Below are 22,599 nucleotides of genomic sequence, written 5' to 3' on the forward strand. Positions count from 1 at the left end.
AAAAGTTTGGGGTCCGTAAAAATTTTTTCTTTCTTTTTTTTATGAAAGAAAGAAATTAGAACTTTTATTCAGCAAGGATGTGTTAAATTGCAAAATGTATATTGTTATAAAAGATTAATATTTTGAATAAATGCTGTTCTTTTAAACTTTTTATTGATTAAAGAATCATGAAAAAAGTATTGTATGGAAAAAAAAATGCTAAAAAATATTTGCCTGCACAACTGTTGGGAACATTGATAATTCTAATAAATCAGCATATTAGAATGTCTTAAGGATCATGTAACACTTGGAGTATTGGCTGATGGAAATTCAGCCTTGCATTACAGAAATAAATTATATTTTAAAGGATATTAAAATAGACCATACATATTATATTGTAATAATATTTTGCAAGATTAATGTTCTTTGTTCTGTATTTTCAATCAAATAAATGCAGCCTTGATGAGCAGAAAAGACTTCTTTAAAAAAAAAACATTACAAGTCTTACTGATCCCAAACTTTTGACTGGATGTGTGTGTGTGTGTGTGTGTGTGTGTGCGTGCGTGCAACTCAAGTTCAATCTTAATACTTTATTATTATTCCTTGCTTTTATACATTTACATAGAATGGGGATAATGTTGTTCCCATTCTCATATTAATAAAGAGAGAGAGAAAATATTATATAAAACAAAAATAAGACAATGGGATTTTTGTCAAGTTAAAAGAACACCCCAACCCATTAACATATTATTACATGAATATTTTCCTGCTGTAAAGGACTACTATTAATTACCATGATCCATAAAGCAAAACACAAAATATATTACATAAAATATCATGCTGAGTGTCCTGTACCAGTTGTCATTTTATATTCAAGTGCCTACCAGGAACCCATGGCTTAATAAATTATTGGTTTGTACTGCTCTGCAGTCACAACATATCTGATTTCCTTTTTTTAAAGATGTGACCTATTAAAATTATGATACAAATTAAAACAGGGCATAATGTATACCATATTTCAGCTCTAACCCTACAAATTAACATCATGCAACATTTGATATACAAATACCAAAAGTCAACATTCAAAGCTCTTAAGTGCCTTAAAAACCGTTCATTTGCATGTGTAATAATTTCATACATCACTGCAGACCCTCTTTCAGTGCCTGTGTTTATAATAAGAACGATTCACATTTCATTCACTCCAAATAAGCAAGCTCATCAATCTGAAACTGTGGGAAACCAGTGGCTTTGGCAAATATCACGAATCTGAAGGCAGAGATTTTAGGGTAGCTATGAAGGCCCTCCATTGTTCTCAATGCCTGTTCCTAGGGCAGGGCGGGGGTCGTGAAGGAGGGGGTCCGCGGGGGCCTAGGGGTGCCCGGGCTGGTGGAGGTCCTGGGGGTGAGCGGTTGATGGAGGGTCCCCCGGATGGTGGTCTTTTGGGCGGAGGTCGCATGAGTGGCTGATGGTCTGGAGGGGGCGGTGGAGGTGGACAGTTGCTGCGTGGGGGTGACCTTGGCTCCTCTGCTTTCACCCGAGTAAAGTTGATGCATCGGCCCTGTGGAAACAGGACAGATGGCGGGATCACTGTCAGTTCAAAGCTGAAACTACATTGCTATCAGTAGCTATAACTTCTGGGGATAAAACATAACCCATGCTCTTTATATATTTTGTATGGACAAGTTGTATTTTTAACCCCAGAGGTGACAAGTTCACTGCGAAATGCGTGGTATTCAAAAACAAAAGCTCAGTACAGCTGATCCTAGGCTGCGTTCTCTTGCTAGCTTTCACTCGAAATGCCCAGGAGATGAACCCACAGCACTTAAGACATCCAGAAACTCAGCTGTCAACTGCAATTCTGTCCCTAAAATCATGGGGGTGGGGTTGAAGAGTTGCAGCACTGCGCTTAAGGAAGAATAGCTATTTGTGAAAACGGTGATGGAACAAGGGGCTTGTCTCTGAGAAAAACGTACATTTTTCAAGATGAAGTGATTCATTGTTGTCAGCCAGGCTGATCGTTCAGGAGGAATCATCAGAGAGGGTTCAGACTTTGGGACGGACTGACCAAAGCCATTCAAAACTCACTTTACGCTTCATTAGGTGCAAACAATGAAAACTGTGGATGACTCGGGATCCACTACAACACCCACTTTTGACAGGGCTTAATAAAAGTAATGTATTCATATGCAAGTGCTTGAATGAAGGGAAAACTCTCAATCTTTTTCTGTCAAACAGTATACTTGGCTACAAAAAAATAAAACATTTAGAAATTGAAGAGATAAACAAACTGCTCGAACTTTTAAACAGCATTTCATTGCATAATTTCATAAAACAAATGTTCAAGTTAAAAAAAAGTCTTGTTCTTATATACTAATATAGCTCTTGGTTATTTTCTATTAATGTAAGTAAATCAAGGGTTTGGTGTTGTAAGTTACAATTTTTTTTTTAAGAATTATCCTGCTCACCAAGGCTGCATTTTTTTGATCTAAACTACAATTTAATTTTAAATTAAAAATTATATTTGATTATATTTTCAAATGAATTGTATTCCTTTGATGGCAAAGCTGAATTTTCAGCCGCCATTACTTCATTGTCACATGATCCTTTGGAAATGTTTTTAATATGATGATTTTGTGCTATTTGTGATATTATTATCAATGCTGAAAATGTTGTGATGCTTAATATTTTTCTGGAAACCATGATACATTCTTTTCAGGTTTCTTCAGTGAATGGGAAGCTCAATATAACAGCATTTATTTTGAATAAAAATCTTTTTTAATATTTTAAAAGTCTTTACTGTCACTTTTGATTCATTTAACCTGTTCTTGCTGAATTAGAGTATTCATTTATTTAGAATAAAGTAAAGTAAAATACCGCCCCTTAAATTTTTAATGGTATAGTGTATGTAATTTTAATACGGAGCATGATACTAATATATTTAACAAAATAGATAACAAATAAATAACTGATGAACAATCAAATATTAGCTAAACATGGCAGCCATGGCTAATTAGGCTCTTGAACCACCACAGCAATTGTTACTATCACCTTCAACAAAAAAGCACAGCGTGAACTAATATGTGTCCCATTCTGATCTTGCTGAACTCCATTTAAATTACTTTCACTCAAGTGGAAAGGAGAGCGTTTAAGGGGGGAGTCAGTCTCTGTCATGCTGTTTGAGCACTTGTCAGACAAACAGATGGACGGTGTAAAGGCCACTAGCTAAACTGTCACAGGAGAGATTCCCTCCTTTTTGTTCGACGGTCTGAAGGTCAGAGAGGATATGACTTTTTATTATGTAGTGATAAGGGTGGAGTCAATTCACTCAGTTTGCAGGAGTGATGTGCATAAATATGAAACAGATGTAAAGAAGGTCTACATGTAATGTGTCCATTTTCTAATATTGTTGTCTTATTGTTATATCTAATATTGTTGTATTTGTTGCAGCTGTTCAGTAGATCCTTATAGAAACACCACCTTGCTAGTGGCCCCCAGGTAATTTGAGTTCGAGATCCCTGATGCAAAGCCTGTAGAATCTTGTAGCCTGCTGGGGGCCATCCACAGTAGTTAAAACACCATATGGACAGATTTCTCTTCCCCACTCCATCCACCCACATCTGCACAGTATTCATGAGTCTCCTTTCTCATTCAGCCCATATGCTCACCCTTGTGCAGGCCTGTTGCTGTGCTGCTCTCCAAATTGTCCTTTTCGCCGCACATGACTAGCAAAATGATGACTCTGCCCCACAGCCAGACAGACATGAATCAATCACCACCACCCCCCACCAACCTGACAAAAGCCTATCACAATAAAACTCAGCTCCCCCTTAGCCCAATGCGCCCCATGTCACATTATGGGTCTCTCTGTTTAATAAGCTGTTAAATCAGACCACCAAGCGTTGGTTACGTGAGGGTTAGACACAAGCGCAGAGATGGAAATCCCTGAGAACAATCAGAGGAGCATGTCATTCACTTTGACTTGTAAATTATGTTAAAATGCCACTTCCTTCTGTTGACCAGAGTCAGAACTTTTACATCTCTGTGGGTCATTAGGAAAAACAAAAACAGTCTCTATTCCACAGAGTTTCTTTGTGTGAAATGAAGGTGGCACTCAGACATGAGGGGGAAGATACTAAGCATTGGAGGTGAAGCTTGTAAACTGGCCAGACAAAGACTTTCAACAACAAGAGCTTCTTTCTTTACATATCACTTATAAGTCAGCAATAAAGCAAGGCTGTCACCTCTGCATCACAATGTGTGCACTGAGGGGTATGGGTAAAGGGTTTGACCCAGGACTCATCCACATTAACTCATTAGCACAGGTCATACATGTTAATGTTTAACATTCATTCAAAATATAAGATGCCAATGCGACACTGTTCAGTTTACTTGAATTTATAATATAATAACACTAATATTTCTTAACTAATAAAATGTCCAGAGAGACAGAAGCTGCTGAAACCAACAGAAAAAAGTCAGAAATAATAACCAGATTTGCACTTCCTGGAGAAAAATAGTGTTTAGTAGATGACAAAAGACTGCTGTTGATGTTTTATGTAAATCTAGGTTTAGTGAGCTCTCTTTAACGTCTTGAATATTTCTCGTAGACAGAAATAAGGTTACTTTATGATAGAATGGAGATTTTTGCTTGAGTCTCCTGCTTCTCAAACTTGTCTCCTGAGACAAAAACTCAAACACTTTTACAATGGTCTCCTTTAAACTTTAAAAGAGATCTCAACAGCACGTGTTTAGATGTTTCTTCAAGTCTAAGGACTGGTGGTCTCAAATTTTTCTCCTTTAAAGTTTTAGAAGAGATCTCAACAACATCACACATTGTGCTCAGATTTTTTTCCTTAGCTACAGACACTGGATCTCTTGTATTTAAAACTTCAAACTAAACGTTCAAATTAATATTTACATTAAACAGTTCACGTTTAATTAACTGCAGAAGTTCAATACCTATGCTTGGGGTTTAGAACATATTAAATCATGAAATATGCATTATAAAGGGAGAAGGATGGAAACTAGTTTAGAACAACCCTTAACCAATGTGTTTGAAGAATATCAGTACATTGCTGCTTGGCAAGCAATATAATGCTATTTGTTTAGTCTGTTTAGTTGCAGTCCATCTTTGAACTCTACAAGACCAGAACTATATACTTAAGAGGCCCTTTGGTAGGAATAGAAACAGAGGAAAAGACAAAGAGGATACAGAGATGGAGGAGACAGTGAATCAGTCAGAGCTAGGAAATGGAAAGAAAGAAGAGTTATAAAGAGAAAAATGTGGACTGATATAGAAATTAATCTGTCTATAGCTGAGCAGAGGTCTTGTTTGGGAACAGCAAGTTGTTTGTGTCTGCTGTCTAGGCATTGTGCTGCAGGTGGGCATGAAACACACAACTACACCCCAAATCTCCCTGAATAGCACAGCTGTTTCCACCCAAGCCCTGGCCTTACCAACACCTTCTAAAGCTCGTGCAAAGTACACTGAGCAGCTGGACACTGGCAGTGCCTTAGACAAGCGCCCCATTATGGAGCATGAAGAATAAAACCAAAGTAAATCAGATCGGTCCATCTACAGTGGGGAGCTATAGCCTGCCCATGTCAATGGGATCATACTGTACAGTCTGTGACACTGCAGCCCACATTAAAGATGCCTTTCATAGACACACAGATGTGTTGCCATGACACAGCTTGTGTGGATGGAATAATGCAGGGTGGAGAGACCAGGGCTCAGACACTGAGGGACGTCTCTTACAAAAGACACAAGAGAATGAGAGACTGTGCTCGGCCACACTACTGCTCCATGACAGGAGGAATTAAAAGCAGCATAATTAGACTGCTATTTCCTGTCCCAGCTACTGAGCATGCTTAGAAAGGGTGGGAATATCACAACAGCTGTGTTACAAAAACAAGTGAGCTGCCTTGCTTCCTTCTATGGGAACACGCAATAAGCGCAAATTTATACAGAACCCACAAATTTTGGATTAAATATTCAAATTTAACTACAATTTAATGATATTTAATCATATTTTTGAATGAAGTCTCTTATGCTTACCATTGTTGTATTTTATCACAGTAAAAACAGTGAAATTATTAAATATTATAATTTTAAAATAAATTTTGTGTTTTATTGTTGTGATGGCAAATCTTAATTTTCAGCAGCCATTACTCTAGTTTCACATGATAATTTGCAAATCAATGTGATGATTTTGTGCTCTTATATTTCTTATTTCTTATTATTCAAATGTATTATTTATTACTGAAAACAGTGCTGCTAAAAATATTTACTCAATCTTTTAGGATTATTTAATGGATAGAAAGCAGACATTCTTTGGAACACTGTAAATAACTTTACAGCTACTTTTTTTAATGCATCCTTAATAAATTTATTATTATATATATAAAAAAAAACTCTGATGCAACAATATATTAAGGTACTTTCTATTACACATAAAGACTTTTCCTATCACAGAACAACACAAACTGGAGCTGGATTCAGTCTTAAAAAAATATATTATTCAAACAATAAAATAAGGTAAACAAAGGAACTATGAAAACAGAAATGCTATAATATTCAAGCACAGATATGCATCAGGTCTCTATTATGAGGAGGAATATTAATCTGTATTGGAATATCCGTTGCTTTAATGTGTTCATGCTTGTACCTGATCTCCGGGCTGAGGTCTCATGAGTGACACTTGGTTGTATCCTCGACGGAAAAGAGCCCACAAAGCATCCAGTTTCCCCTAAGACACATAGAACTACTTTTTGAATACTTTTTGACTTCAAAATCTCAACTTTTGTACTTTTACAGTGTCTCTTTCTACATTTTACTGATACTTCAAAGCTAATCTAGTGAATACAGATTATTTCATATACAAAAAAAGTCATATACCTGAATAGGACTGTACCACTTTCTGTGATGGGCAGATCTGCGTCCATAAGTATTTCTGAGTTTGGGTTCATAAGGCTCATATTCGTCTTCAGGCATTTTCACTACAGCATTCTCTGGCTTCTCAAGTTTAGCTCCTTCCTCCGTGGAGCCCTTGTTCCCCCAACGCACCTAAAGACCACAGGAACACAGTCCAGTTATAACCCACACAATCTATAGAAAAATTATCGTTTTCACATGTAAACAATATAGTGCTTGCATGTCTCGACGATCCTGAGAAATGGTGTCTTGATGCTTCATGCAAGCTTGTATTAACACTACTATTCTTACATAGTGCACTTAACAAGTAATAGACACTGTAATTGTGAAAAAGGTGTGTATTTTTGCAAAGTACAACAATGTACATGTCCAATATTGCTACCTTTGCAAATAACAGGAGTAAATCTACAGGCGTCAGCATGTCTGATGATGTCACATGATCTGGTTTTGGCACCAGGCAGACAGGGAGCATTTAAGGTCACAGTAATGTGTTCTAGTGCCTTGAGGGTTCATAACATCATTCGTCATGTGTGGCCTTCATCCCCCTGTAGCTTGTGTTAACCTATGATCAACACATCCTATATAAAGCTGAAACACACACACTGTGTACAAGCATACATACATCACCTCCATTCTTTTGATTCCACCGACTCCTCTTCCTCCATAGTAGGATGCATCTACTGTAGGCCATTTCTTTTTGGGCATGCCATCTTCATCATCGGACTCCTGTTGAGCATGCAAAACTTACATATACCTAATATCACAGTTCTAATAATTAGCATAAAATGAATATACTTTAACATTATGTTGAAAACAACACTTTATTTAGTTTAAATTTGCTACAGCATACTCAACTAATTAGTTTACACAGATAGAATAAACACAAAGACACGGTCGAATAATGTTAGCTGCAAAAGTAGCAACCGCATTGTGTCTCCAAATCAAAGGGAAGCATTAGAGACAGAGTGCCTTGTTTGCGTTCACAGTGTTAAGAAGCACAGATGCACACTCTAAAGCCATTTCCACAAAGCTCTTTTATTTCCCATCAGCCTCAGTGACTGCTTGCCTTTGACCTCTGGGAACAAAGCAAACACAAGAGGATCATTATGAGCCCTTTTGCTTGAATTTTGCTATTCAGTCATCCTATGATTGAGGCTGTGGTCCCCGCTGTGTGCACTTTTACTGCTCACTTGTCTTTATTTACATGACCGTGGCATAGAAAATGTCCTTAAATGGTGACAGACAGTTTTGCAAAGCAGTTGCACTCATAGCTAGAAGCTGATATTGGCAGCATTGGGGAATGCAGTTTACAAGGAATGATGCCATTTCTGGGCGACGCTGGGTTCAGCTTCTGAAAGTTATGCATTTTATCGTGTGCAATCGTTTTCTTTGTGCCCCGATTCATATCTAAATGTCCATGGTTCATTTGGGTGCATGGTTGTGTCTAAACACACACACACACACACACACACATACACAAACATAGGCACAAAATGAGGTTAGAGGAAGTTTGACTCACAGGCTCAGGGGGAGGGGGTGGAGGCACCTCCTTGATGACCTGAAAGAAAAATAATTCCAAGTGAAAGAATGTAATCTAAGCTAAGAGCAATACAGTATAAATATTTCTACTATAAATAGTACAGTATAAAGTATTAAAGCATAAAAGCATTATGTTGCATATAGCGCTGGGAAAAGGTACAAAAATTATTGTTTGAGTGTGTGAATAACACAAGTAAGTACATATTTTATAAAAAAAATATTTTATAATAACTACAAAAACAACAGCAATATTATTATTATTATTATACAGAAATTGCACAAATAAATGCATGATTTATAAATAATAATAATGATAATAATAATAATGTACTGACATTACTTAATCCTTGTTTATTTGTGTATGGTGATGATATTATTATTATTATACTAACATTGTTAAATCAGTGAGTGAGTGAATAACAAATAAACACATAATTTATAACAACTAAATTTTGAAGTTTGAATTACACAAATAAATGTATGATTTATAAATAATAATGTACAGACATTGTTTAATCCTTGTTTATTTGTGATGACAATAATATAATATAATATAATATAATATAATATAATATAATATAATATAATATAATATAATATAATATAATATAATATAATATAATATAATATAATATAATACTGAAATTTTTTAATCATTGTGTGTGAATGACACAAATTAAAATGATTTGTAACAACAACAACAATAATAATTCATTATTATTATTACATGTTTCAAAGCTTTGGTTGAATAATGTGATGTTTAATTGAAATAATTTTTAGAAATAATTTAATTGAAATAATTAACTCAATTAAAGTTAAATGGCTTAAATATATTCTGAGGTCACTGTAATTGTTAATTGTGTATAGCTTCAGCCTTTAGGACGTACCACTGTACAGCACAGTGGCCAGAACCACCACATCAGCAGCAGTCCCAGCAACAGGAAAACAGCCAGTAAAGAGATGAGCAGGATGGTCCCATCATACTGCACTCAGAGACACGCACAAATAAATCTTCATGAGTATTTGCTGGTATAACACAAATCAACATGCAGGTAAGGAGATTGAAGAAGAGAGCAACTGGCTACTCCAAGCAATGGAACTAATCTTTTCACTGCTAATTTGAACTTACGTGACAAAAGCAGACTCCTCTGATGAAAGAAAGCAGAGGAGACCTCATAAGAGAAAAAGAAAGAGTACGAGAAAAGAGGGAAAAAACTAAATAGTAGAAGACAGCAAACAACAATGTCGAACAGACATTCAGAGAGGCTGAATCACTGTCATAGCCCAATCCACTATTCATGTTTTTACAGGCAGAAAGGAACAAAGATGTACTTACACATTCAGTAGTGGTGATGTGCACTGAGCTTGTGATGTAGGACAAACCCTCATTCATGCTAACCTGCAGATATATCACCCTGTAACCACACACACACACACACACACACACACACACACACACACACACACACACACACACACACACACACACACACACACACACACACACACACACACACACACATCAATAACACTTCAATAAAACCTGCTGAAAAGGAATATTTATTGCATTCCTCAGATGGACATGTGTGAGCTTGTAATGTGGTTATTATTAAAGCCATTAAGATCAGCATTTTCTTATTAAAATTTGTAATCTGGAGCCTGAATGACTTCCACTGCATTCCTCTTTGATGGATAACAACACCAACCCTCAAAGACCAGCATGCTGAAAGCATGTAGGCACAGGAACTTGACTGATAAGTCTTATCTAAGGTAGAACTATGCATACTATACATTTTTAACATTTGGTTTTATATGCAAACAATGAGCCTTTCAAACAATGATTTCAGATTAGGCTTCAACTGAGATCTGTTAAACATTTCAAATGCTTCTCAAAGTCCCAATGAGACTCAGTGGGAATCAAATAAAGACTTTTGCTTAATTCCCTTGCTTTTTGGGTTTTTCATCCAATAAAAGGCCTTGATGACCTGAAAAAGTGTTAGAATAGATCTAAGCATCTCTTGTAAATGATCTAAATGTTTCATACTGGAATCAAATTTGCTTGGATATCACATTCTGCATTCATTCTTCATGCTCACCAAAGATGCATTTCGGCATTTCTCCATCTTCTATTTTAATATATAGTAAATTAGTCCTGTGATGGCAAAGCTGAATATTTAGTAGCCATTGCTCCAGCCTTCCAGTGTCCTGCAAAAATTATGCTAATATGATCTGGTGTTTAAAAAAACTTTAATATTCTATCAATGTTGGATGTGATTGGACAGTGGATTCTGATGAACAGAATTTTCTAAAAGAACAGCATATATTTTAAATATTATTCATTCGTAATGTTATAAATGTATTTACTGTCACTTTAGATCAATTTAATGCATCCTTGGAGGGTAATAGTATTATCTCTTTTTAAAAAATCTTACTGACCTCAAACTTTTGAATGATAATGTAAAATAAAAAAAGATGCTTTTAATAGTTCTAAGTAATGGATTTTAAAATGGATAAGATCTTGAAACGAGAAAGACATGAAAAAGCAGGGTTTGTCATGTGACTGATAACATTCTGTGAAGACATGCTTATGGACATCAAAACTGACAATGTGTCCATTTCCCCCGACAACTTTCTCAAAATTTTCTTTGAACATCAGGGATTGACTATAATGACGGGCTCTACCATGGGCATTCAGAGTGCTTGTATGTTGGAATAGTCTCAGCTTTCTTGATTTAATCGACCACTCTGCTTCGTTGTGAGAGAAGACTGAGCTGAAAATAAGTTACTGAAGGGGTATTGCCCCGTCTCCTCTCTGTCAGTCCTACACACCCCTTCCAGTGCCATTCTGTTGGCAGGATGGGGGATGGGCTGAAAGAGGGCACAACAGGATAACAGGGGGTTGAGTGGAGGGGGGTCCAGTGACAGATCCATCTCATTTTCCATCAATCAGGAAGCGGCTGGCTCTTTTTGAGCACATCTTCAGGAGGCCACTCAGTCACCACGCGTTTAGATGACAGCACTGACAGCTTCGTCTCACAAGATGTGGATACAGAGGAGGAGAGGGCAGACTTTGCCCCAAAATCGCCTTTTCTGACCCCTCAAAAATTTATGAACATAACTCACATGGTCTGATCGGGTTATACAGACATCACTTGACTTACTGGTTGGTCTTATTACACCACAACATCAAAGTTTGCATAACAGGATGGCATTTTTTAATTTTAAATAACTCTCCATTGACTAATTAGCCAGAATCATTCCACCCCTCTCATATCTGGATTATGATGGAATGTTTCATCTCCGTTTTTCCCTTATATGAATGCTTACCATTCTGGCTGACTTTTGAGAGACCTAGACACTAATTTATTTCAATCATCACTAAATCCATATCCAGACATGTCACTGCTGTTATAATGAAATATTTTCATTCCTATCTAAAAACTAAAACTATAAAAAATTTATTTGAAATAAGTTGTAATAAAATAAAATTTACATATTAGATGGAAAAACCTAAAATTATTTTAGAAATATTGCTTTAGCAAATAACTGAAATATAAAAAAAATGACAAAGCAGATAATTACTAAAACTTCAGCCAAAATCAGAATGAAAACAAAAAACAAAAACACCTATAATAGTTTATAAAAAATACTAAAATAACACTGGTCCTATTAGGGGTCGCCAGCCACAGTGGATAATCCAAATATTTACATTGCATAATCCACATATTTCACATGTTTACATATCTGGCATGTTTCACTTCAGATAATTGCACAAGTTCACTAAATAAATAAATACATAAATATATGAGCTAGAAATATTGATTTTATATCTAAAAAAAGTTATTTTACCTAATTTTAACTAATAAAAAGAACAGTTCATTATATTCAGTAATATAAATACTTAAGTGTTTTAAGGTCATTTTCACTATAATCGCTAAATCAGACTATCTGCATGATCACAGTGAAATGAAAATAGTGCTGGTTTCAGTTACCGGATGAGATGATTAATAAAAAGTATTATATTATTAAGAAATCTTACTAAATATATTAAGAAACATCTGATTGCTGGATGGCACAGTTGACCAGTCAGAGAGATTTGATCAAAAAAATACTATGTATTCTACATTCTTGGACAGCATTATTATTAATCCAGAACTATGGATTTTGATTATATCCAATAACAAATAATGCTAAGAACACATGACTCAATCCAAAGGTTCGAATGAATGGAAAGTGTTGAATATTGATATATTAACACCAGCTGTTTTTGTGTCACATTGGCAAATGCAACGCAATACAGTGTACAGTGATGTAGGCTGATCCAGAGTGGAAAAACAGCCCTCTTTTGCTTAAGGTGTCATGAGAGGCTCCTTCATTGGCATCTCAAAGAATCTTCCTGACAAGAACAAGACAGATGAAATCCTCAAGGTGTCTACAGCCGGCGGAACACATAATTATTCAGAGAGCTTGCAGAGAAATGATCTGCCAGCAGCAGCTCATTTGTTGTAGAAGGCCTGGCAAGTAACCTGTAGTGAGTCTCCGGGGCTCTGCTCTGGCTGATGTGGATACGAGCGGCTCTGTATTTCACTGTCTGTTCTTTTCTCTCTTAACTCAGAAAACCACCAGAGCCCTGGGCTAACATGCACACTCACTGGGAACTTTTCACACAGGTCAAGCCCATGGTGACTAATCTCTCAGAGAGGCTAATTATACGCTCTTCTTGGGCTTTTTACACCACATGCCTGTTGTCTCGACGTGTTAGGGTGCGTGAAGATTGACTGATAAGAATAATTCCAAATGACATTGACCCTAATTTTTCAAGGGTACCAATGCATTAAGCTATAAAGTGGAAGGATGAAGTGCACCTACTTTCCAGCCTCATTTATGATTGGTGCAGGGCAAAGAAGGAGCGTATCTTCAACACTGACAGGTCTTTCATCTAAAAAATGAATTGTGTGAAAAAAAAATAAGATACATTTTCCCCAATAGTCATAATTTAGACCTACTCTCAGGTTAAATACTTCCTTATTACTATAGCAGAAATGGTCATTTACATAATAAAAGAATGTTGCATACGTTATTTAGAAGAATGCAATATTAAAAGTACTGTTTATAAAATAATGTTACTTACTGACTGTAGCTGTGTCATTCACTTTGAAGCTGCACAGAACCTGATTGATGTTTCTGGCATACAAAAATCCATTTCCCCTCACAACCACTTGGAAAGAATCTTAAAGAAACACAAACCAGAAATATAATAACAAACATTTAGCAAGTCCTTTTACTGCATAGTGAAAAGCATGTTTTCTTCTTCCAGAATTTTTTTTTTTTTTACCAAAAATTTGATTAAATATTGTTTTCATGTACTATTTATACTGATTTTTTTTTTAAATAAGAAGAAAATGCATAGGCAAACCAGCTTTTTAAGATCTTTGTCTCATGTAGACTTCTTCCAAAAAAAAAAGGCATACTCTGAAATTATAAAGTGTGCTGAGCCAGAGGGCATGTTTTCTTCTTTTTTTTCCACCCTTAACCTTTCAGGAACGCTCAGCTCAACTGGGCAAATGCATATGCTCCAGTGGTGCTAATAATAAAAGCGAAGAGGTTCACAAATCTCTTGCTGGAGGTGCTGCGTTGGTGGCCGACAACGCTGTCTGCCTGACCTTTGAGACCCCCCAGGCGATGCTGTAGACCCTCTGACGGCTGCTAAGCAGCATATGTTAGAGAGAAAAACATGCTCACTTAGAAGCTGTCTCAGCGGGCATCAAAGGATGCAGAATGGATGTGACCTTACTCATGGCACTGTGCATTTGAGGGAGATATGAGTGGATTTGTACTGAGCCTGCCGTTCATCTCTGAATAACGCTACACCTTAAGAAAATGCTTTGGTTGTAAACCTTTAACATTTAAGTGTGTAAAGTTCACAAGATGGAAAACATTCTGTGTAGTGTGCTATCAGGGCGAGACAGTTGTATGGAAAGGTCAGGAGAATATCACTGCTCTGAGAAATAACACTATACTGTAAGTCTCAGTTCTCTTCTTCTGTATCACACCAGCATTTGAAGCTTCAAATCCTGAATATAGAAGATTTCCTCTTTTAGCTTTAATAAGTAAACACCTATAAAAGCAAATGTAATTTGCCATTCACAGCTAATTGTACATTTTTTAAAAAAGAGGAATATTTATTACATTATAACTATAGTTGCAATGTAATAGAAATAACAAGAGCTGTATCCCATATTGTGTCATATGCAAGAAATGTTGACTTGGTTCAGTTCATTAGTTGTCGCTTGGATGAAAGCAGATCTAACTGCGAGCAAGAGGTTGACTGTAAAAAATGAAAAGACTTTAAGCAGACTAAATGACTTGAGTAGCCCAGCATACATCACCAGAGAGAAGTCTGTTGTTTCAATGTAATATTGAGTTATTCTTAGTTAAAAATTATGCGGTTTAAAAAAAGCAATGTATGCATGGATGAATTGCATACATAAGATAAGATCAATAACAGGCATTTATAAAATTTGAGTTTTAAAGATTTTCATTTTCATTTGATTCAAACTTGTAGGAATCAAAGACAAATGTATTCTTTGGAGTAACATGCAATGATGATTCAATCACAATAAGACCAGAAGTGTGCATTTAAAATTTAAACAGTATAAATGTTGATGTTTTCCTTTATTTAATATACGTTTGCAAGACCTGGCGAATAATGAAAAGGCTGATCATGGGACCTTTTGAGCCAAAACAAATTCTCAGCATGTCTCTTGTCTCATCATGGATCTACCAAAACAAATTCCACTCCCATCCGATCCAATTAACCTGTCATTTCCTCTCTAATTATACTAATCCCGTCTGCCATGCAGAAGCCCCTCTGCACCCCACCCCTGCATCTAAATTTGCCCAGCTCTCTTGCTCATGCCTGCTTAATGTGACGTCCATACAGCTGAAATGGCTAATTCCATTTAATTTTGGAGGCCGGGCATCAACATCCATGTCCTTTTCTTCCCTCGTTACTGTCAGACATGGTGTGTCGGGTTCTGACAGGACAGCGCAAGGGTAAAAAGGTCAACACTGGCTTGGCAGCGGGCACCGCTGGCAGCGAGATGGTGGGCAGGGGCTGGTACGCTGTCGGCTCGCACCCGTTGTGCTGCACGGGAGAGCTGACGCTTCCCATCCACACCTGAGAGCTTGATGGTTGGGCTGTTTAGAGCAGAGGTGCCACGTCCGAACATGGACACTTCAATCACAGCCAAAAGTGGGGGATGGGGTGCAGAGGAACCACAAGGGTTAATCAAAGCAACAACTGCTGTCATGTTTGATGGCTGGGCCTCCTCTCAGAACGGAGAGTGATGGCCTGTTTGCAGGCTGCATGGGCTGGTCACTTCTCATCAGTTTGATCGCTGAGACTGTCAGGCACTGACATTGACTTCATTGTATGGACAAATAAAGATGAAACATTTTCAAAATATCATCTTATTTGTTCCCTAGAAAAAGCGACCCAACATGGGGATTTACACTTCTAGGTGAACTGTCATTTTAAATCTAATTTAATGCAAAATAATGATACTGATATGAATAATTTCTATTTAAATAAGTTCTTAAAATAATATATCTTAGTGCCAAACTGCAGGGGTATTGTTATTTTGACCACCATAGTTTGGCAGTGGTCACTGCATGCCCCCTCTCTCTCTCCCTCTGTGTGCTTCAGGGTTTGATGTCCCATTACTTGACAGAGAACTTATTGTTGGGAATGCTCAAGTGAAATTAGAGAGCTGTTTTTTGCCTGGCTAGTTTTTCCTGGCCTAGTTTGCCACATCGGATCTGTTGTCTAGCTGAGGTGCTGCAGAATAACTGCACTGCATTTCTGCTCCGCCTTTACCAGCGAAATGCCCATTTGTTTAATTGGCTGCTGCTCAGCAGACAGGCCTGCCACATTGAGCACTGGTGTGTAGACCAGAGAGGATGGATGTGGCTTGACATGACCTTATTAGCTTGCACTTACTGCGCGAGAGTGCACTTACAGCGCCGTCTCCTTGGTGATGCAAAAAGGCGGATTAGCTCTGCCCAGACATGATCAATTTGAATTTTCTGGTGAGTGCAAGAGAGCACAACTCACAAGCCTCCATTAAACCGCCCAGGGCTTTCACACAATTAGCACAGCTTTTTGTTTACTATGGTGTGCACATTGACTTTTCATATTCTTTTAAAAGCAGACAGATTTAATGTTAAAATCATGGTGTTATTTACATTTATTTTCAAATTGTTACAAAAACATTAACATGGCGAGAGTTGAGGTGACTCTTACCACCAGCACAAACATTGGATGGCTCAGCTGCTAAAATCTCAATGCAGGATTTCTTGATGATCTGCAAAGAAAAAAATAGTGTCAGAGTGCTTAGTACTCAGTATACACAGACTTTTTACAGGAGCAATTGCATTCTGCAACCAAGTTCACTCAGACTGAACTATTTCACTGGTAATGCAGTAATGCACTCTATTTTGGATGCTGACAGCTCATCTAAATTGTTATGCTTTTAAATCTCTTCTTAAAAGCGGCACAATCTCCTATATCTCCCAATTGCAACATCTTGCAATGTGACTTTAAATCTCACAATGTGACAATGTGATCACATACAAAATTTTTATCCCATAGTGAAACTTTATTTCTCACAATCTGACTTTTTATCTTACAATGTGTGTTTACATATAACAATGTGACATATCTCACAATAAGACTTTTTTATCTTGCAATATCAATTTATATCTCACGATGTGTCTTTATATCTCAAATGTGACTATATCTTGCAATGTAAATTCATATCTCAGATATGACTTTATATCCCACAATGTTAATTTAGATTTTCCAATGTGACTTTATGTCCTGCAATATGCCTATATCTTGAATGTAACTTTTTGCAATGGGACTCTTTATCTCACAACATGACTGTATATCTTACAGTGTGATTTTAAACTAAGAAATACAACTTTATTTCTTATTTTAAACTTTTCACAATTTATTATTTTTTCTTTCTATTCTTTTATTCCATCCCAGTAAATATCAGACTCCAAATGGGTTAAAAGATGGCATCCATGTTTGTCGTTTTACAGATGCAAGATGCCAACAATCACAATTTTGAGAGTGACTCCTGTCTTTTGTGCACACGGAGGCATAATTAAAGTGATTCAGCCCCTCGTTTAAATCCAGCTGTTGCTTCCAAAACTTTAACTTTATACGTAACCAAGGACAGAGAGATAAACAGAGAAACTTACGGAGTCTATCATTCCTTCAAGGGCCTGGAATCCGCCAGTTACAGGGAACACATGCTCTATGGTGTCTGCAATTGTGGCCAGCTAAACAAGTAGTACAATACAGGTTTACAGAGACATCTCCAGTACAGAAATCATGGATAAATCTGAGATGGTACTAAATCAATGAATTGTGCAGTGGTGATGTGTTACCTGTGTCTGATCGAAGTCTTTTACACCCACACAGTATACAATGGCTCCCAAAGACCGAGCTCTCTGCGCCTGCTCATAGACAGGCAACAAACAGTCAGCTGTTACAGAGTAAATGCCACTGTCAATTACACATCTGCCAGAGAACATGCCACATCCATTGCGACATCACTGGCTTGTGTACTTGCCTCTTGTTGTGCTGAGACAAACTGAGAGTCATTTAGCTCCCCATCAGTCAATGCTATGATCACACTGGCTGTCCCTGTGAAATAAACATCATCTCATTGAGGCTTGATTTTCCCAGAATAAAAGCGGAAGTGTGAATGAATCGCATGGTAATTCAGGGTGACAGTTACCATAATTTCCATGATATATCTGCTCATTTGCCTGCAGTTTAAAAGCAGATGTTTACAGCATTAATGCAGGAATTTTAACCATAGTATAATTAAAAGACTACAGTGATCAGTAAGGTGTGTTACGGGAGTAAGTAAGGTGATTCAGTGATTGATTTAAATTGGCTCATTTGATTCATTAAGAATTAAAAGATACCTCTTCCAGTCCAAAATTCATAAATGTATCACCTCCGGGTATCTCTCTCTTCAAAATATTTAAGCCTCTGGTAATTTCATTTCTGAAATACAGATGATGGAGGAAAGGCATTACAATGGAGAAAAACAATATGTGTATTTCTGTGCAACATTAATATTGTTTTGGATGCTGATGTGTGTGATACCGGTTCTCCGTGAGTTTCATAAGCGTTGTTCCTTTAGTTGAGAAGACAATGAAGGACATCCGTAACATTGGGCTGTAAAAAAAAAAAACAATTAAAATATTACTTCTGAAAGGTATAACAGTATGTATGTACAGTAGTAGATCAAAACTAAAGCAACTTTACCTTATAAATTTCTCTGCAAGATGCTCCACAAAAGAGTAGATTTCAATCCAGTGGTTTTTGACGCTTCCTGATCTACAATAAAATCAAACATACTGAAAAACTGCATGCTTCAAAGAGTCAAAGGATACTGTATCTTCTGTGCATTATAATGGCTGCCTTAAACACAATTACACAACAATTACCATCTCTTCATACACTATCTGAGAGTAGCAGGTCCTTGAGTACTCTATAAAATGCGCACATGCCAATTAATTACAGGCCCCAAAGCGTTCCCAACAAGGCCTAATTGCCTTTGTGCCAGATGAATCTGCCTCCTAGCAGAGAGCAACACCTCTTCCTCCTGAAGCCAGCCATTTGAATGGGAGCAGATGGCAATGGGTTAGTGTAACAGGTTGGGATCCAAAATAGAATTGGCATCTACATCAGCATCAAAAAAGGCTCACAGCACCATCTCTGACAGGGGGTCAGGAAACATAAAACTGGACGTGTGGATCTAGCAGTAACATCAGCAAACAATGCCAATCTGTTGTCAGTTTTAAACACACCTGCAATTGTATATATTGATATACTGTGGTTCCAAAATTGACATTTGGGCCACACTTGCAAAAATAAATAAATAAATAATACCTCAAATTGGTGTATGTAGCTGCATTAGATTATAGAATATGAAACCAATTGCACAAGAAAGTTTCAGCAACAGTAGTCAGCTTAAAACAATACATATAGGCTACTGTTCAAAATGAAGAAGAAAAAAAAAATAGAACCTTTCTGGCTTTCAAATGTTTGTGGAACATATCCATACTTAATCAGATGAACTAGAGTTGCTTATTACTCTGCACCTGTTTGTACAAAAGGGGATCTGGTCTCATATTCCAAATGCATCCAAATAACCTTAAGACCAACTGCTTTATAAAAGTAAAATGGCAACAAAAGGTAGTTAATTCAAGGTCTAGCATAATGTGTTGGCAGATGACATACATTTGATATTTTGTTATACAATGAAATGACATTCAGACATTTTAAGTGTGGTTTAGTGTATAAATACTTTTTAGGGCCACTGAAACAAGTCATTAACTTTCAGTACACTGTTCTGGTATGCTGCAGTCTAGAATAACAATACTGTTATGGTTTCCTTTGATGCAGCTTGATCCTGGCTTTATCTCTTATTCCTCGAACTAACATCAATCTTCAGCAAACAACTGACTCAGAATATTGTTATATTAAGAAACATTCTAAAAGAAGCTGTAAATTAAAAGGAGTCACATATAGTGGCATAAAACTAGTTCTCGTTCCACTGATAATCAAAGGTATTTTCTCTCTGAAAAGCAATGGAGCTGATTTTCTTTTCAAAACTCTCTGAACCGATGGCCTGATATTTACAATTAGTGTAGGGTCACTGAGTGGCATTTAAGGCCTCGAAAATTCAGCCAGAACCATTCAGCTGATTAAAAGTGTGGAAGTGTGGAAAAAGCCTGATGATGCATACAATCCCTTAGGTCTCTAAAGGCATTCAGAAAACTTTCAAACAGAAGAGCGAACTGTGAAGTGTAACTAATATGCGTTTGCATTCCAAAAAGGGTTATGGCTAAACCCCAAATGTTGTACTGTAATAGATCTTTAACTGGATTCCTTCAGATTTAATATAGATTTCACTAAATGAGCAAAATTATTGTCTAAACTGTACAGGCATTGCTACTATATGTTGCTCTTGAGCTTTAATTTATATTTGACTAAAATCTGATGACCTCAAAAACTCTTAACTTATAACGATCTCTAGCATGCTCAAGCATGTTTAAGCTTCTTTGGGTATTCACTACTCCAAGGTGCTGAAGAATTCTGAGTACTAGGATGCCACTTATGCTCACTGAGAGCTCATTACACACTTAAATATAAATAACTATTTGCAAACATTACATGTTCCACATAACTGCAGGCCGTTGTTTACAGTTGCAAGAAAAAAATGCAGTATATGCATTTTTATTTATCTTGACACACCCTATTTTTTATTTAATTTTTATAAATGGATATTTGCATAACTAATAGTGTATGCATGCTCTTGTAATGAGGTCTCTATTTTTCTTTTATGACTGAGACACCCCTGAGATAATGATGCACAAATGTGCATGTGAACCGGACCGGGTGAGGCAAGATCATGCTTGTTAAAGCATCGCCCGAGGCAAAGAGTCCTGTCCTCCTTTCTGCCGCGTCTAAAGCCATTTAACACCAGACAACAACTTCAGGAATCCACCATCAGAAAAACTATAAGCAGTATTGTGTGTTAATTCTGTAGAGGTAGTCAGTGGTTCTTTGTTTAAATGGTTAGGAATTTTTCTCGAATTTCATGTCAGTGCATCCTGCCATATGCACCCTTGTCTGCTCTCCTTTGTGAATAGCTCTTTTGCCACAATATTTCGCCGGACTGATAGAATATACCAAGAAATGACTATCCATTTTAAAATATTAATTATTTGTTTCATGTTAAAGCATTTGGATCAATTGAATTCTGTTATTCTGCTGTCTAAGCGAATGACTGTTGTTATAATAGGAGTGCACGCGCGTCTGAGGGCGTCAGAGTCGTCTGAGAGGAGAACAAGATGCCATAAATATGAAGGCCACTTACTTGTCGAGGACAAAATACAAATCGAAAGCACCTTGACAAGACCTCTTCTCGTCCTCAAAATTAGGCTCAGCTTCTCCAGTATGAAGACTGGGCATCAAAATCACTAAAATACCAACAACAAGACTCATGTGAATCAGTGAACGTGCCATTTCATATTCTCTCCAAAAGCACTGGGATAAAATTGCATTTCATATTATTCCTGCAGAAAAGGTGAGCAACTGTTTTCCATGAAATTTATTCCTCAAGAAAGATATTGAATGTCTTGTCATCCCGCTGTCATCGGAGTCTGCTTCCAAAACACTAAGCTCCTCCTCAAAGAGAAATGTTTGGAGGGGCGACCACAGACCGGACGGCGAGCAGGCAGCCAACAGCTACTGAAACTTCCTCTTTCCGGCAGAGAGAGAATTTTGGCTAATTATATTTGATATCATGTTAATACCATTTTAAGCATTATTAATAACGAGTAAAGTGAAACATTTTTGAAGATATATATTTTTTCAGAAATAAAGTATCCTAATCAAAAAAATCACTAAAACACTTTAAACGGTTGAACAGACACACCAAAATATACATTGTATAAATTTAATATTTTCTCTTAAGTCAACCCGAGTTAGACTACATAAAAGTTTACATATTTGGAGAATCGTCACAAAATCTAAAAGTTGAATTTTGATTCGACATTTTCTGCTTGTAAAGTCTCTGGGTTTAGGATTCGTTTTAAATGTGCATGTCTTTTGTGCTACTCATCACAATCTAACGGTCTCTGACTTCTGTCATTGATTACCCTCGCTTATAATTAACACGCCTGCAAAGCTGGTGAAGCACCAATCAAATTGCCACCTGGGGGGTGGGTTGGGGAGAAATGAGGCGCATCAGCTCCGCGTCCTCGGCGTGGATAAGTGCATGACTGCGCAGCGCGAGAGACAGTCAAGAGACTGTCAGGATCAGGAGACGATCGTGATCGCGCTCTCTGTGGATAATTGCAAATCACGTCTCCTTGGACTGTGCACCTGCTACGGAACATCCTCAACCCAAACCTGCTATACGTGAGAAACAACTTTATTGCATATAGGCTAATTTTGTGAAATAGTACATTTTATATAAAATGTCTGCTGACTATACGGATTTAAACGCTATTTACAGTCAAAAAACATCAAACAAAGCGTAAAAGAAAAC

At 37.0% G+C, this 22,599-nt stretch overlaps 1 protein-coding gene across 2 annotated transcripts; it reads right to left on the reverse strand.

Annotated features, from left to right (window-relative positions):
- Nucleotides 1-549: 549 nt before the first annotated feature.
- On the reverse strand, nt 550-21,747 carry LOC132156970 (anthrax toxin receptor 1-like). 2 transcript variants are annotated; one of them, XM_059566062.1, is made up of 18 exons: nt 21,424-21,745; nt 18,804-18,875; nt 18,642-18,713; nt 18,458-18,539; nt 18,265-18,295; nt 18,097-18,170; nt 17,912-17,980; nt 17,723-17,803; nt 16,758-16,818; nt 13,584-13,682; nt 13,322-13,391; nt 9,789-9,867; nt 9,340-9,435; nt 8,433-8,471; nt 7,541-7,639; nt 6,878-7,045; nt 6,648-6,728; nt 550-1,537 (listed from the first exon to the last, which is right to left on the reverse strand). In XM_059566062.1, exons 1-18 carry the CDS (start codon nt 21,570-21,572, stop codon nt 1,292-1,294), a joined length of 1,668 nt encoding a protein of 555 aa, XP_059422045.1. In that variant the 5' UTR covers nt 21,573-21,745; the 3' UTR covers nt 550-1,291. The 2 variants fall into 2 exon arrangements, 1 of the variants encoding a protein (XP_059422045.1); XR_009437512.1 differs by lacking the exons at nt 550-1,537; nt 6,648-6,728; nt 6,878-7,045; nt 7,541-7,639 and adding an exon at nt 9,582-9,600 and having other exon boundaries at nt 8,432-8,471; nt 21,424-21,747.
- Nucleotides 21,748-22,599: the final 852 nt, after the last annotated feature.

This window comes from Carassius carassius, chromosome 14 (genome assembly GCF_963082965.1).
Source record: "Carassius carassius chromosome 14, fCarCar2.1, whole genome shotgun sequence".
Lineage (NCBI taxonomy): Eukaryota > Metazoa > Chordata > Actinopteri > Cypriniformes > Cyprinidae > Carassius > Carassius carassius.

What these genes read in the sequence shown, in the direction of transcription:
- LOC132156970 (XM_059566062.1), bottom strand. Translation starts at nt 21,572, where the DNA reads ATGGCACGTTCACTGATTCACATGAGTCTTGTTGTTGGTATTTTAGTG. An exon ending in GATATATCATGGAAATTATG is followed by an intron (nt 18,171 to 18,264) that starts GTAACTGTCACC and finishes TTTATTTCACAG; the next exon opens with GGACAGCCAGTGTGATCATA. An exon ending in GAATGACACAGCTACAGTCA is followed by an intron (nt 13,392 to 13,583) that starts GTAAGTAACATT and finishes TTCATTTTTTAG; the next exon opens with ATGAAAGACCTGTCAGTGTT.